This window comes from Hippopotamus amphibius, chromosome 12, assembly GCF_030028045.1.
Source record: "Hippopotamus amphibius kiboko isolate mHipAmp2 chromosome 12, mHipAmp2.hap2, whole genome shotgun sequence".
Classification (NCBI taxonomy): Eukaryota; Metazoa; Chordata; class Mammalia; order Artiodactyla; family Hippopotamidae; genus Hippopotamus; species Hippopotamus amphibius.
In genome coordinates, this window is record NC_080197.1 from 24795157 (window position 1) to 24812760 (window position 17604).

The 17604-nt window shown below is 39.4% G+C and overlaps 1 protein-coding gene across 2 annotated transcripts in view; it reads left to right on the forward strand.

The window, feature by feature from the left end:
* EDEM2 (ER degradation enhancing alpha-mannosidase like protein 2) overlaps positions 1-17604 on the forward strand; it is a 46173-nt gene that overhangs the window by 19275 nt on the left and 9294 nt on the right. Inside the window, exons 9-11 of one of the 2 annotated variants that reach the window (XM_057702927.1) lie at positions 756-900; positions 3854-3975; positions 6070-6626. In XM_057702927.1, the coding sequence (XP_057558910.1) occupies positions 756-900; positions 3854-3975; positions 6070-6570 (768 nt within the window). In that variant the 3' untranslated portion in view covers positions 6571-6626. Of the gene's footprint in view, positions 1-755; positions 901-3853; positions 3976-6069; positions 6627-17604 lie in introns of those variants that run through there. The other variant, XR_009048457.1, reaches the window with a different exon arrangement.

Genomic DNA, 17604 nt, shown 5'->3' on the forward strand with positions numbered 1-17604 from the left:
ACTATACTCCAATATAAAATAAAAATTACCAAAAAATTCTTCAACTATCTTACGTCTCCTGTGAGGAAGGAAGGCGCTGATGGGACTTTGGAGAAATCATGCTCTTCAAGGACACGCCTGCACTATTTTACTTTATTGTACCGTGTGCAGAAGGTCAAGCAGGATGAGAGCTGCTGAGAATGCTTCCCAAGGCACCATCTCTAGATGTAATTTTTGGAGATTAGTTTATCAGAACCACCTGAGGTGCCTCTTAACAATGTAGATGCTTGTGCCCTTTGGCAGAGGCACCGCATCAGAATTTATGAATGTGGAACAACACTATTCACATTTTAAATAAATTCCTTGGGTAATTCTTATGTACAGTGAAGTGTGAGAATCAGTGCCCTGGAGGCGAGATCAGTTACCGTTAAGAATGTGCTCAGTTTGCCTGGTAGATGACTTACCTATTTAAAAACAGTTAGTAGCCAGTATTGACCAAGCACATACTGGTAGACAGGGACTTTGTATACAACTTCTGTCCCTCACAACAACATAAAATATACGTTGTATTTTGCAAGTTAGAGATGAGACTCAGAGAAGTTAAGTATCAGGTTTGAGGCTGCACAGTGAGTTAAATGGCCTACTCAGAGTTTGATCGCAGGTCTTTTTGGCTCCAAAGCCGTTGCTTCCTCTTTTCCCTGAGGTCATGTGTGGGGTTTTGTATGTGGGTTTCCTGCCTGGTGGCTGCTGGCCTGACAACCACGTCTCTCCTACAGAGCCTCATTGGGGACATTGACAATGCCATGAGGACCTTCCTTAACTACTACACCGTCTGGAAGCAGTTTGGGGGGCTCCCGGAATTCTACAACATCCCTCAGGGATACACAGTGGAGAAGCGAGAGGGCTACCCCCTTCGGCCGGGTAAGCAGTGTCTCTGGCCCATCCCCAGCCCACAGGCTCTGATTCTCCGAACCCCAAGCCCTGGCATTTCTGTGAGCCTCCATGCCTCACAAGTGCTCACAGCTCCATCTTTTCCCCCTATATGCTTCTTCCAGTGGCTCTGGATGGTTTTCGTGCCAGGAATTATTTATCCCCCTTATTTTCAGAGAAGCAAATGGAAGCCCAGTGGGTTGAAATGGCTTGTTGAAGGCTGTTAAATGTAGAAGCTAGGACTGGAATCCAAGGCTCCTAATTATATCTTATGCTCTTTCAAACCCGGATGAGTGAGATGAGAAAAGCCAGATTGACGCCTTTTGAGTTCCTGCCATTGGGATTTCAGACGTGTAGGCAAACTTTGTTAAGTCAATGGGTCAGGTCAGATAAATTGTGAGTCTGTTGGAATGTTAGAACTTTGGAATGGACTTTAGGAATGAATCATCTCTTCTCATCCACCTCCTCCTCTGCAGCTCAGCAGTCAAGACGTAGAGAAGGAAGGGACCACACACTCCATAACTCTCCTCAGTTCTTTTCCAGCTCCGATCTTCTGATTCACTAAAGGAAAGTTAAACATTGCAAGGAGGGGAGGGGAAAGAGGGACAGAGGAAGGAAGCTGAGTCAGCACACAGTCACTCCCCCCCTCCCCACCCCAAAATAGGTTACATTCCCATTGTTTTAGACTCTTCCCACCTGAATGCCTTTTAGCTGTGGGACGGGCATTCTAGTGGCTTCTGCCCATTCTGCCCTCCTCTACCCAACTTCCTTCCTCCTCTAACCCTCTAATCCTCTAAGTGATTGTTGCAGGAGTCTTGGAGGAAGAGCAGAAGCCGGAGCAAAGCAGTAACTGGAAAGGGCAAATTAGTCACTTTTGACTCCTTAGAGGCTGTTTTTAGTATTTCTCATGTGTTTATTCTCATGGCATTTTTTTTTTAAAGTGAAAATGAGCAAATGGTATTTGTATCCCGTGTTACCAGTAAATAAAATGAAGACAGAGTTTAGGACTAAATGTAAGACTTAGGCTTGTGCATTCTCAGTGTTAGAGGGAAACTGAGAGGTCTTCTAATCGAAATCCCCCTGCAAGAGGCCTGTCAAGTGGTTATCTCGTCTTTGTTCAGTTACCACCAGTGATGGGGGGCTCACTACTTACAGAGGCAACGTGTTCTGTTTGCGGGAAGTGGAAAATAAGGCACCACAGCCGGGAATTCAGAAATGCCTTAGACCAGTCACCCTTCCTACCCCAAAACAATAGCAAATGGGAGATAACCTACTATTCTATAATTAGATTGGCCAGTGCCTGAAGCTGTGGTGCGTGTATCTGATCAGCAGTGTTGGAGCACAGAACCTAACCTAAAAGCCTCTGAAGGCCTTTACTTCCACCTAAGTCCAAATCTAAACCTTGGGCTGTCACCCTCTTCTAGAGAGTTGGCCAGATATACAGGAAATTAAAGCAATTACTAGCATATGCAGGCCCACGTGTGAGGAAGAGAAAACAAGAAACAAGATGTTTGGCCCTTGGTGCATTGAGCCAAGCCGGCTGTGAGAAGCATAAGGAGAGGCTTCCCACGAGGGCACCATCTTTTCGGTCTTTGAACATGCACTGTGTGTTCATCTACCAGTAAACATGCCCTAGTCTGTGCTTAGAATGTGAGCAATTAGATTAGCAAGTGTCTAGAGGCCTGTAGGGTAAAGGGAGGGAGAAGTAGGAGAAAATTGGGGTGATAGGCAGCGGTATTTTCTCCAGAAATACGAAATAGATGGGACTTCCCTGGTGGTGCAGTGGTTAAGATTCCACACTTCTGATGCAGGGGGCGCGGCTTCAATCCTTGGTTGGGGAACGAAGACCCCATGCCACATGACGTGGCCAAAATAAATAAATAAATAAATAAATAAATAAATAAATAAAGAGAGTTTGCAGTAATAAATCAAAAGGGAGAAAAGTACTGATCAAAGGCCAAGAGGAAACAGGAAGTAGGACATCAGGAGGAGAGGTCGGTGTAGCAAGGGGAGAGGAGTTCTTTCCTCTCTGAGAAAATAGAGGTGAAGAAGTAGGAAAGTCCATGAAGCTGCAGCTTCTACCCACCGGGCCCACCCTAGAAGTCAAATCTTTCTTTTCCATAAAAGCTCTCTAGATATCTGAAAGCAACAAGCACATTTTGCTGGGTTTTCTTTTCTCTGGAATAAATATTCCCACCTGGACCAACTCCTGTTGGCTAGTTAGCTAATATTTATCTTATGATGGGGTCCATGTCTGAATGTCAAGTTCCAGTTGTGGTGCAGAACAGGGCAAGACTGTTGCCTTGTTCTGGGCAGAGTGAGCTGATGGCTGCATCTTTACTAGATTGAAAGTTGATTCTTGAATATCTTAACCTTCATCCTTTTGCCCATCCCATCTTGGAAAGGGCCTTATAATGACAGGCTCATACTCTTTTAAGTTTTAGGATTAGGTTAGGCTGTAAGTGACAGAGAAAAAGTAGTAGCTTAATTAAAGTAGAATTTTATTTCTCTCTGATTTTCTGCCCTTACATGGCTCTCTTTGGTGTCAGGGACCTTAATCCCACACCTGCCGGCTGGGAGTAGTTGTTAGTCCAGGCAGCCACGTGCTTGGGTAAAGTTAGCAATTCTGTTACTAAGGGAGAAGGAGGGAACAGATATTGGGAGATACGCAGCAGCCTCTGCCACCTTCCCTATCCTAGGACCTGACTGCCTGTCTCTCCCCTGGGATGGGAGTTCATGGCTGATTTTAATGCTGGTCTCCACTAAGCTTCAGACTTCAGGGATATTGGCTTTAAAGATTCAGCATTGAGTGAGTTGTCCCGTTTCCCCTAGTTTGGACCCTGTGGAAACAATGTGGAGGGGAGGAGCTCTCACTGCCCCAGGCAGGCCCCGAGCCTTCCCTGCTCAGCCCCTGGGTGAGGAGGCTCTGCTTTGAACTTTGCAGAACTCATTGAGAGCGCCATGTACCTCTACCGTGCCACGGGGGACCCCACCCTCTTAGAACTCGGAAGAGATGCTGTGGAATCCATCGAAAAAATCAGCAAGGTGGAGTGCGGATTTGCCACAGTAAGTGTTTCCATGAGCCCAAGAATTGGAAAATGTTTCCCCCTGCTGCTAAGAGCCTCTGGAATATAAGCACTGGGAGGGACCTTAGGGATGTAAGTAATGCCTTTATTTTATAGATGGGGAAACTAAAGGAACAGAAGCTAAGAGCCTTGCTGAAGGTCACAGAGCTAGTAGAGGTAGAGCTAGGATTACTTCCCAGGGGTCTTGACTCATGCCCTTGGCCTTCTCCCTGCCTCAGAGATTCTTTAGGGTCTGAATAGGCTGCTTGGCAAGGGTGAGTTTTGTGAAAAGGCCTATAAAATGGATTCTAGAAGGGAATTACAGAGTCCCATAGCCTTCTTTGCAAACCCATGGATCCTTAATGAAACAGCCCTGCTGGCTTCATGGATATTTATTGAGTGCCTTTCACGGGCCAGGCGCTGTGCTAGGCTGAGGATTATAGCAATAAAGAAAGACCAAGCCCCTGAGCTGACATTTGAGTAGAAAAAAAAGAATGAATGTGTATCTGAGAGCCAGTGTGGCTGGAGGGGTGTGAGCAAGCAGGAAAGTGGAAGGAGATACAGCCCCAGCAGTAGGCAGGGGCTAGATCATGTAGGGCTTTGTACAAGCCGTGGGGAAGAGTTTGGATTTTGTTCTGCTTGGAATGAGAAGCCTTCGTAGGATTTACAACAGAGCAGTGATATGCTCTGATTTATATTTTAGAAAGATCACTCTGGCTGCTCTGTGGAGAATGGATTGAAAGGGCCAAGGATAAGCGCCATGTCACATCAAGCAAGCAAGACAGAAATAAACAGTGTTTACAGACATGTAAAAACCAGATGTGTAAGCAGATAGTCTGGAAGCCTATTTGCCAAAAAGCCTACAGAGGTTTTTTTAGGGTATGGAATTAAACACAAACAAACAAAAAACTTTTTTCAAGAAGTTGTAATGTGATTATATTCCATAAGTAAAGATACACATTTTTAAAGAAAAGACCTACATGTGTAGGAGAAATATAAAGCAATGATATGTTTTAGTTTCTAATACGTTCTGTTTTGTGAAAAGCCAAAGTGGATGAGCCCAATGGGGCCTTAGGAACTCTTGACTTATTTCCATGAAAGTGAAATCTTTTGGAGCCCTTCCAGGGTGAATGATGGGAACAGGCGTCTGACTCCTTGGCCTTTGGCAAATAGGGCAAGAGAATAATAATTCTCGGTACATCGAGTCCATGTTTTAGTCACATTTTTTTGGTGTAAAATAGATGTCTGCTGAGAATTAGTTTTACGAAAATGTATTGCTAATTCTGAGAAGCTAAAATAAAGTGTTTGTAGCAAGTAAACTTACTTATCCGTGACTATAAACTAAGTATGAATTTTTCTTCATGAAGACTCCTACTTAGTTGTTTACGAGAGCAAAACACTTGGTAACCACCTTAATATCCATTGAGGGAGGATCAGCTAAGTAAATGATGCTACAGTTTTACGTCATTAAAGGGGATGATTAGATCAATGTTTAGAGTCACAGAAGGAAGGGTAGGATAAAGGGGATAAGGAGATTGTCATATTGTGTAAGGGGGCCAGGGAAGACCATTCTGATGAGGCAGCATTTGAGCAGAGACCTGAAGGAAGTGAAGGGAGGGTGTCTGAAGGAAGAGTGCTCTAGGCTGCAAGAACACCAGTGAAAAGAACCGGGCTGGGCATGCGCTTGCTCACAGAACAGAAAGGCTGTGTGGCTGGACCTGCGAGAGCCAGGGAGAGAGCAGGAAGAAATGAGGTCCGGGAGGGACCAGGAGCCAGATCACCGAGGGCCTATTAGGCCACGATAAGGACTTTGATTTTAGTCTGTGGGAAATGGGATGTCAACAGAGGGTTTTCCTTGAAGGAGTGACAGGTAAGACTTATGATATAAATATACTTTAGGGTAAGGACGGAAGCAGGAAGCCCAGTTGTAAATTGTGATAACCTGGGTGAGAGATGATGACAGCTGGGAAAAGGGCAAAGCTCTGAAAAGTTAAGTGATTTGCTCCTAGGCAGCAGGCATGCCTGACGGGGTCCCCTGACCCTTTCTGCTGCACTGGGATGCTGGTCTGACTTGCTTCCCTCTCCCACGTGGCAGATCAAAGATCTGCGGGACCACAAGCTTGACAACCGCATGGAGTCTTTCTTCCTGGCCGAGACTGTGAAATACCTCTACCTGCTGTTTGACCCGACCAACTTCATCCACAACAATGGTTCCACCTTCGATGCAGTGATAACCCCCTATGGGGAGTGCATCCTGGGGGCTGGGGGTTATATCTTCAACACAGAAGCGCACCCCATCGACCCTGCTGCCCTGCACTGTTGCCGGAGGCTGAAGGAAGAGCAGTGGGAAGTAGAAGATTTGATGAGAGAATTCTACTCTCTCAAACGGAATAGGTCGAGATTTCAGAAAAAAACTGTGAGCTCGGGGCCATGGGAACCCCCAACAGGGCCAGGAACATTCTCCTCCCCTGAAAACCATGACCAGGCAAGGGAGAAGAAGCCCACCAAGCAGAAAATCCCACTTCTCAGCTGCCCTAGTCAACCCTTTACCTCAAAGTTGGCGTTACTGGGACAGGTTTTCCTAGATTCCTCGTAACCACTGGATGATATTTTGGTTTTGAAACTAAACTATAACAATAAATCTGCTTTTGATGATCCTGGTTTGCTATTTTACATATTGGGTCATTTCATGAGACTTCTTTCAAAGAAAGAGTTCATAGCTAAAGACAATTGTGAATCTAGTTTTCTTCATACAGTTGGAGAAACAGCTAAACGTAAAAGACCCCAGGGGTTGATACTTGAATCTCCCTTACTTTCAAAGTTTCCTTTTTCTGGAGGGTGTTATAAATGTATTTGTTAGTTGATTTGCATTTTTTATTTTTTAGTTGAAGTATCATTGACTTACAATTTTATATAAGTTCCAGGTGTACAACATAGTGATTAGATGTTTTTATACATTATAAAATGATCATCACAAGTCTGGTTACCATCTGTCACCATACAAAGTTATTACAGTATTTTTGACTGTACATTACATCCCTATGACTTATTTATTTTATAACTGGGATTTTGTACCTCTTAATCTCCCTCACCTACTTCATTCTTCCCTCCACTCTGCCCTAGCAACCACCAGTTATTCTCTGTATCTCTGTGTCTGTTTTTGTTTTGTTATGTTTGTTCATTTGGTTTTTTTTTGTTCCACATGTAAGTGAAATCATATGGTATTTGTCTTTCTCTGTCTGACTTACTTCACTTAACATAATACCGTCTAGGTCCATCCATATTTTTACAAAGGGCAAAATTTCATTCTTTTTTGTGACTGTATGCCTATGCATGCGTGTGTGTGTGTGTGTGTGTGTGTGTGTGTGTGTGTGTGTATAAAATATCTTTATCCATTCATCTATTGATGGACATTTAGGTTGCTTCCATATCTTGACTATTGTAAGTAATGCTGCAGTGAACATAGGTGTGCATATATCTTTTCAAGTTAGTGTTTTTGTTTGCTTCAAATAAATACCCAGAAATGGATTGCTGGATCTTATGGTAGTTCTGTTTTTAATTTTTTGAGGAATTTCCCTACTGTTTCCCACAGTGGCTGCATCAATTTACATTCCCACCACCAGTGCACAGGGGTTCCCTTTTCTCCACATCCTCGCCTACACTTGTTATTTGTTGTCTTTTTGATGATGGCCATTCTGACAGGTGTGAGGTAATATCTCGTTATTTTGATTTGCATTTCCTGATGATTAGTGATGTTGAACATCTTTTCATATGTCTGTTGGTTATCTGTATGTCTTCTTTAGAAAAATGTCTATTCAGGTCCTCTTCCCATTTTTTAATTGGGTTGTTTGATTTTTTGATGTTTAGTTGTGTGAGTTCTTTGTATATCTTGGATATTAACCCCTTATCAGATATATTCCCCATTCAGTAAGCAGCCTTTTTGTTTTGTTGATAGTTTTGTTCTCTGTACAAAAGCTTTTTAGTCTGATGTAGTCCCATTTGTTTATTTTTGCTTTTGTTTCCCTTGCCTGAGGAGACATAGCCAAAAAAATATTGTTAAAACCGATATCAAAGATCATACTGCCTATGTTTTCTTCTAGGAGTTTTATGTTTTCAGGTCTTATGTTTAAGTCTTTAATCCATTTTGAGTTTCTTTTTGTGTATGATATGAGAAAGTTCATTTATTAGTTCTAATAGTTTTTTTGGTGGTGTCTTTAGGATTTTCTATGTATAGATTCTATATCGTGTCATCTATGAACAGTGGCACTTTTACTTCTTTTCCCACTTGGATTCCTTTTATTTTGTTTTCTTGCCTGATTGCTGTGGCTAGAACTTCCAATACTATGTTGAATAAAAGTGGCAAGAGTGGGCATCCTTGCCTTGTTCCTTATCTTAGAGGAAATACTTTCAGCTTTTCATCATTGAGTATGACATTGATGGTAGATTTGTCATATATGGCCTTTATTATGTTGAGATATGCTCCTTCTATACCCATTTTGTTGAGTGTTTTTTCATAAATGAATGTTGAATTTTTTTGATATGCAAGAAGTAGATTTATTAATATAGAATGCTCATAAAGGATACAAGCAGGCAAGTAAGAGGGATCTGCCCCAAGAACTAAGTGGGCTACATTTTTATAATCAAAGGAAAAGTGGGGAGGGGGAGAAGACCAGCTTTTTCCTCTTCCTTTGTAAAGATATTGCAGGAAAATGGGGCACAAGAGGGTGGTGACGTCCCAGGTTTCAGATTAGTTCCTGGGATGGGCCACCAAGTGAGGGTTCTTGGCTTCACACAGGAAAGAATTCAAGAGTGAGCCATAGTAAAGTGAAAGCAGAGATACACGTTGCATAGAATAATGCAGTCTGTCTCAAAAGGTGAGAGCAGCCCTGGGAGAAACACTCTCCACAGACAGAGTGTGGGCCATCTCAAAAGGTGAGAGCAGCCAAATGGATGTTGAATTTTGTCAAAAGCTTTTTCTGCATCTATTGAGATCATCATATGGTTTATATCCTTCCATCTGTTAAGGTATGTATCACATTGATTTATGGATATTGAACCATCCTTACATTCCTGGGATAAATCCCACTTGATCATGGTGTACAATCTTTTTAATATATTGTTGAATTCAGTTTGCTAATATTTTGTTGAAATTTTGCATGTTTATCAGTGATATTGACCTGTCACTTTCTTCCTTCCTTCCTTTCTGTTTTTGTTTTTTTTTTTTTCTTTCTTTGGTGTCTTACTCTGGTTTTGGTATCAGGGTGATACTGGCCTAGAAGAATGAGTTTGGAAGCATTCCTTCCTCTTCAGTTTTTCAGAATAGTTTGAGAAGGATGGGTATTAACTCTTCTTTAAATGTTTGGTAGAATTCACCTGTGAAGCCATCCTAGTCCTGGACTTTGTTTTGAGGAATTTTTGGGTTTTTTGTTTTGTTTTGTTTTTTTAAATTACTGATTCAATTTCATTACTGGTAATCAGTCTGTTAATATTTTCTATTTCATCTTGATTCAGTCTTGGGAGGTTGTATGTTGATAGTTTACATTATGATTCATTCTTAGTGTTGTACATTCTATGTATGGGTTTTGACAAATGTATAATGATGTGTGTCCACCATTATAGTATCAAACAGGGTAGTTTCACTGCCCTAAAAACCCTCTGTGCTCCACCTTTTCATCTCTTCCTCTCTCTAACCCCCAGTAACCACTGATTTTTTTACTGCCTCCATGATTTTGCCTTCCAAAATATTATACAATATACAGCCTTTTCAGGTTGACTTCTTTCACTTAGTAACATGCATTTAAGGTTCCTCCATGTCTTTCCATGATTCACTAGCTCATTTCTCTTTTAGTACATTGTCTGGATATACCAGTTTATTTAATCATTCACCTACTGAGGATATCTTGGTTGCTCCCAAGTTTGGGCAATTATGAATAAAACTGCTATATACATTTGTGTGCAGGTTTTTGTGTGGACATACACTTTCAGCATGATTTCTGGATATAATAGTAAGAGTACACTTTTGTTGAGTTAAGTATTCTCTGTATATTTTGGGTAACAGTCCTCTATTTCATACGTCTTGCAAATATTTCTCCCAGTCTGTGGCTTGTCTTTTCATTTTCTTGAACTCTCTTTTACTTTCATTGCAATTTATTTGTTGAAGAAACTGGGTTGTTTGTCCTGTAGTTTCCCATATTATGAGTTTAGCTAATTGCATTCCTGTGGAATTGATTGTTTAATCTCTCTGGTGTTTTTGTTCTGGTAAATTGATATTAAGATCTAGAGGCTTAATCAGATTCAGGTTTTTTAATTTTTTTTTTTCAAGAATGTTTCATAAATGGTGTTGTATACTTCAGTCAGGAGGCACATATATCTGGTTGTCTCAATTACTAACAGCCACTTGTTGACCATTGTCTAGATTCATTATTTTAGTAGGGGTTACAATATCATGATATTCTAACTTGGCTAGACTACTTCTCTAAAGAAGGACTTTTCATTATTCACTATTTGGATACCTTGAGGCATAGTTCGTACAGAAAAGTCTTGGTTCTTGCCCTTTATTTACTGATTTTCAAAATAATGAGCATCCTCCAAAGGTGATAATGAAGTTTTTTTTTAAAGTACTTTGAACTTGGATTTAAACTAATTTGATGGTTTTCAGTCCCTTGAAATTATTATCCTTACCAAAGCTCAAATTGTCCCATTTCTGGCCAATGAAAGCCTCTCTTCAAGTTAGCTCCCGAGTCCTGTTAATAAAACCCCAGTCATCTTTGATAGCTTCCTTGGGTAAAACAAGATGTTTCAAGCTCATATATTTCCTGCCCCATCCATGAATTGACTATTTCTCTAATAGCTGAGGAGATGACTTTTAACCAGCAGCTTGTCTGGTTTTATCTGCCAACCTCATCTTTGCTCGTGAACCTTCAGTAATTCAGCTGCTGATTGTTTTCTGCAGTTCCAGGGCAAGCCTCTGTGGCCACTTTGATAGATGAGCATACCTATTGCCCTCCTTTAAGTACTTTGCCTCAAATAAGGACCCAGACCTATTCTTAATTCCTCACAGCAAAGATGAGAACTGCTATACCTTATAACAAGACTTCACTGAAAATTGAGGAGATGACAGCATCTAGAATCTAACAACTAACTGCTCATAGAGCCACAGCCCACCCCACTCATTATTCAGCGGTTCTTTGTGGCTGAGGCCAGCTCACCCCATACTCAGGGACACCCTTGATCATCAGTCCACACGCTAGATTCTAGGCCAGAGAAAGGAAGGAAATTCCTTTCCTAAATCCTGTCCTCTTCCCCAACTCACAAAGTTTTAAAAATTTTTGAAATTAAAGTATAATTCAGTTACAATATTTTACTAGTTTCAGGTGTACAACACAGTGATTCGATATTTTTATACATAACAAAGTGATCACCACAGCAAGTTGTATTTTTCTAGGAATTTATTAGCATGAAGTTGTTCTCTTTTATTCCTAATATTAGTTATCTATGCCTTGATTAGTCTTGCCAGAAATTTTTAATTTTATTATCCTTTTTTCAAGAACAAAGTTTTGACTTGGTTGTTACTGTCATTTGTTATGTTTATTTTCTATTGTCCTAATTTTGGCTTTTATTTTACTGTTTTTTTTTTTAATACTTTTACGTTTTATTACTAATCAGGGTTACTTTATTTTTTTTATTGAAGTACAGATAATTTACAATATTATATTAGTTTCAGGTGTACAACTTAGTGATTCAGTATTTTTCATTGTTTTCTTCCTATACTTTCTTTGAGTGATTCTGATGAGGTTGCTTATTACTGTGGCATAACCTAGTGTGCAGGATGTCTTCCATTTGCTCCTCTGGATGTGCTCTCCACCCTCTGTGCCGCACGAGGCTGAATTGTTCTCTACTCCTGCAGTCCTGTATGAACTACACCAATGGGTTCACTTTCTCTCTGGCTTCCACTTGGGTCCAGTCAGTGGGGTGTCCAGGCAGGAGATTGGCGAAAGGGAGTAGAATGAAGTCATGATATTTGTTTCCCTGGCTTCCTTCCGGCCAAGGTGCTTCAGGCTGGCTAGTCTCTCAATTCCTGCTAGTCACTGTTCCTCTCAGCTCCTTCTTTTCAGGTAATGGTAACCTTTCCATCATCCCCTTGTTCTTTCAGGCTAGGTATGGTAATGGCTGTGCTATTGGTAGCCCCAGATTACTAAGTTATCCTTTGTGGTTCTCTTATACTCATACCTTTGGTTTTTGTTTTTTGTGTTTTTTTTAAAAAGTTGTACTGGAGTATAGTTGCTTTACAATGTTGTGTTAGTTTCTACTGTACAGCAAAGTGAATCAGCTGTACGTATACATATATCCCCTCCTTTTTGGAGTTCCTTCCCATTTAGGTCACCACAGAGCACTGAATAGTTTCCTGTGCTATACAGTAGGCTCTCATTAGTTAACTATTTTATACATAGTATCAACAGTGTATATATGTCAATTCCAATCTCCCAATTCATCCCACCCCCCACTTCCCCCTTGGTATCCATACATTTCTCTACATCTGTGTCTCTATTTCTGCTTTGTAAATAACATTGTCCATACCAATTTTTTCAGATTCCACATATATGCGTTAATATATGATATTTGTTTTTCTCTGACTTACTTCACTCTGTATGACAGTCTCTAGGTCCATCCGTGTCTCTACAGATGACCCAATTTTGTTCCTTTTTATGGCTGCCATACCTTTGTAAAGAGTCTTTTTATTAAACCCTCCTCTAATCTTCCCAATTTGAATGAGCTCTATGTTTCCTGTCAGGTTCCTATATACCTAGAGACCATTCTGACTGGTACACGTTTTTAATCTAAAGTCTAAAGTTAATCATCAGCTTTACACCACTCCCAAATGAGAGCAGAACATTAGATTAGCAAGGTTGAGGGATACAAGATCAATATACAAAAATCAGTTTACTTCTGTACATCTGCAATTAACAATATAGAAATGAAATTAAGAAAAGATTTCCATTTATAATAGCGTAAAACAGAATAAATTACTTGAGAGTAAATTTAACAAAAGAAGTACAAGAAGATTTGTACACTGAAAACTATAAATCATTGTTAAAAGAAAAGTTTAAAGACCTCAATAAATGGAAAAATATTTCCATGTTCCTGGGTTAAAAGACATAATATTAAGATGATGTCATTACCCAAATTTGTCTACAGATTCAATGCAATCTCTATCAAAATTCAACTGCCTTTTTTAGAGAGTTTGACAAGCAGATCCTAAAAGTCATATGGAAAGTCAAGGGACCCAGAATAGCCAATACAATCTTGAAAAAGAAGAATAGAGCTGGAGGATTCACACGTCCTGATTTCAAAACTTACTACAGAGATGCAATAATCAAGACTGTGGTGCTGGCATAAGGATAGACATATAAGTTAATGGAACAGGGCTGAGAGTGCAGAAATAAACCTTTATATTTATGGTCAATTGATTTTTGAAAAAGGTGCCAAGGCAATCCAATGGGGAACATTTTGTTTTGTGGTTTTTTTTAGGCCTTAAGTTCGCAATTTTAATTGTGGGGGTTGCAAACAGCATCTCATTTTTTTTTTTCTTTAAGAACTTTTATTGAGATACAATTGACATACAATAAACTGCATATATTTGAAGTGTACAATTTGATATTTTTTTCTCATTAGTAATGTATATATGGCAATCCCAATCTCCCAATTCATAACCCCCCAACCCTTCCCCCCCCGCCCCCATTTCAATGGGGAACATTTTTAATAAATATTTCTGGGACAACTGGAAATATACTTGCACAAGAAATATTTTGGACCACTATTTAACACCATATGAAAAAATTAACTCAATGAATCAAAGAGCTAAACAAGAGCTAAAACTATAAAATTCTTTGGAGAAAACATAGGTATAAAGCTTTGTGACCTTGGATTAAGCAACGGCTTCTTCGAAGACACCTTAAAGTACATATAAACAAAGAAAAACAGATAAATTGGATTTTCTAAAAATTAAAAATTTTGTGCTTCAAAGGACACTATCACTAAAGTGAAAAGACAGCCTACAGAATGGGAGAAAATGTTTGCAAATCAAATATCTGGTGAGGGTCTAGTATCCAGAATACATAAAGAACTCCTACAACTCAACAGTAAAAGACAACCCAATCAAAAAAATGGGCAAAGGAAATAGACATTTCTCCAAAGAAATATACAGATGGCCAATAAGCACATGAAAAGATGTTTAACATTATTAGTCATTAAGGAAATGCAAATCAAAGCACAATAAGGTACCAGTTCACACCCGCTAGGATGATGTTTTAATCTGTTTGGGCTGCTGTTAACAAGTTACCACAAACTAAGTGGCTTATAAACAACAGAGATTTATTTCTCACAGTTCCAAAGGATGGGAATTCCAAGATCAAGGTGTCCGGGGAGAGCCTGCTTCCTAGATGGCTGTCTTTTCACTGTAACTTCATGTCAGAAGGAATGAGGGATCTCTCTGGGGCCTTTTTTATAAGGGCACTAACCCCATTCATGAGGGTAAAACTAATCACCTCCCAAAGGCCTCACCTCCTAATACCATTCCCTTGGGGGTTAGGATTTCAACACGTGAATTTTGGGAAGATATAAATATTCAGTCCATTGCAGATGGCTATAATAATTTTTTTTAAAAAGTAGACAAACAAATGTTATTGAGGATATGAAGAATTTGGAACCCTCATGTGTTGGTGGTGGGAATATAAAATGGGGAGGCTGGTTTGGAAAATAGTTTGGCAGTTCCTCAAAAAGTTAAACATAGGGACTTCCCTGGTGGTGCAGTGGTTCAGAATCCACCTGCCAATGCAGTGGACACGGGTTTGATTCCTGGTCCGGGAAGATCCCACATGCCACAGAGCAACTAAACCTGCTCTAGAGCCCATGAGCCACAACTACTGAGTCCACATGCCACAACTACTGAAGCCCACTCACCTAGAGCCTGTGCTCTGCAACAAAGAGAAGCCGCCATAATGAGAAGCCTGCACACCACAACAAAGAGCAGCCCCTACTCTCCTCAACTAGAGAAAGCCCGTGCACCAAGGGCCCAACACAGCCAAAAAAATGAAAATAAATAATAAAATTTTTTTTTTTAAAGTTAAACATAGAATAACCTGCGACCCACTAATTCCACTCCTAGGTATTTATATACCCAAGAGAAATGAAAACATATATCCCCATGAAAACTTAAACACCAATGTTTATAGCAGCATTATTCATAATAGCCAAAAGTATAAAAAACTCTAATGTCCATAAATTGAAAAATGGATAAACAAAATGTGGCATATCCAACACAATGGAATATTTTTCAACCACACAAAAAAAAGGAATGAAGTACTGATAAATAATACAACATGGATAAACCTTGAAAACATATGCTAAGTGGAAGAAGCCAGACACACAAGATCACATACTGTGTTGTTCCTTTTACATGAAGCACTTAGCCTATACAAATCCACTGAGACAGAGAGTAAATCATTAGTTGCCAGGCGGCAGAGGGAGGCAGAATGGGGAGTCACTCCTAATGTGCATGGGGTTGTGTGGTTTTTTCTGTAGGTGATGAAAATGTTGTAAAATTAGATAGTGTTGATGGTTACACAACTTTGTGAATATACTAAAACCCACTGAACTGTACACTTTAATGGGGTGAATTTTATGTCATGTGAATTATATCTCAATTTAAAAAAAAACAAGCAACAAAAAAAAGGAAAAGAAAAAGAACATACACCCTCTCAAAAAGCAGCAGCAATTTGCAGGCACAGTGTGGTCTAAATCCATACTTGGAAAATAAATTTACCAAAGGAAGCATTCTGCATGTAGAGTAGGTAAGCTATTCTGTTTATATATATTTTCAAACAAACTTTCTTGCTTGTTTAGTGCCTTAAAGCAGTGTTTTTGAGACTCAGCTTATGACCTTTAGCGAGTCAAGAAATAAATATGTGTCATGACTAACTTTTACAATAATGAAACAGAATGGATTAGAAATTGTTAGAGTGTATCACGTTGATCATTGACAAGAACCAAGGACACTGGCACAATACTAAGGCTAATTGCATCATGCTGTGGGAGAGACACACAGTGGATGTGAAAAATATATACATTGGTTAAGAGCAGATTGTTTTATTCAGTGGACTGGCATCTAATTTGATTTTCTGGTCTGTGACTTAATAATATGATCATCACCCTACAATGGGAGAATCGAGTATTGTTTAACTTTATATCAACATAATTTGAAGTTAGTTGTGAATGAAAGTGTGGGAGAATTTTATTCATTTTTGGCAACATTGCCATGACTTTCAACTGAGCTTTGGTTAGGAATTTGCAGTGTGGTTTTTCAGAAAGTTCATAATTAGGAAAATCTTGAATGTGTGAAAAATGTAGCATTTTTTATTGAACTAGTTCAAATTGCCCTTAAATGGATTATTTTAATGCTACAAAAAATGAGAATGAGAAGGTGAAAAATATGGGAACAGTGAATAGTGATATTGGGGAAAGGACTGATGTTAAGTCAGCATACAGTGGCTTTATTTGTGCCTCGTTAAAGAGTAAGTTTAGTAAGACAGCTGTTAAAAATATGGCTTTATCAAATGTGCAAAACCAAAAAGTGACATATACTAGTGTATTATTTGTAATGATACTCTTGCCAATGAAAGCTTAAAGCCACCCATATTAAAAAGATACTTGGAAACATGACATGCTGAATTAGTCAGTCCCTTGAATATTTTCAAAAAAAAGAAAAATATATATATAATGTGATGGGCAAATTTTTCTGAGTCATGATGTAGCTGTCAGGAAACCTTATTATCATTGTATCGGGTTGCATATTATGTGCCAAAGGGAAAACTGCTCACATGGCTCCTGAAAAAATATTCTTCTTCTGGCATATATATATATATTTTTTTGTTTTTATTTTTCTTCCAGTTTTATTGACATATTATCGACACACAGCACTGTATAAGTTTAAGGTGTAGAGCATAATGATTTGACCTACATACATCATGAAATGACTACCACAATAAATTTAGTGACCATCATCTCATAGAGATAAACATTAAAGAAACAGAAAAAATGTTTCCTTGTGCTGAGAACTCTTAGGATTTACTCTCTTAACAGCTCATATATAACATACAGCAGTGTTAATTATGTTTACCTTGTTGTATATTACAGCCCTAGTACTCATATATCTTATAACTGCAAGTTTGTACCTTTTGACTGCCTTCATCCAATTCCCCACCCCTCACCCCCTGCCTCTGGTAACCACAAATCTGATCTCTTTTTCTGAGTTTGTTTTTGAAGTGTAATTGACCTATAACACTATGTTAGTTCCTGCTACACAACTTAGTGATTCAATATTTCTGTACATTGCAAGATGATCACCACAGTAAGTCCAGTTATGCTCTGTCACCATACAAAGATATTACATAATTACTGACTATATTCCCACACTGGACATTTCATACCCCTAACTCCTTGCTTTTGTAACTGGAATTTTGTACCTCTTAATCTCCCTTATCTATTTCTTTCCTCCCCCACCCCTCCCCTCTGCAACCACCTGTTTGTTCTCTGTATCTATAACTCTGTTTCTGTTTTGTTTGTTCCTTTGTTT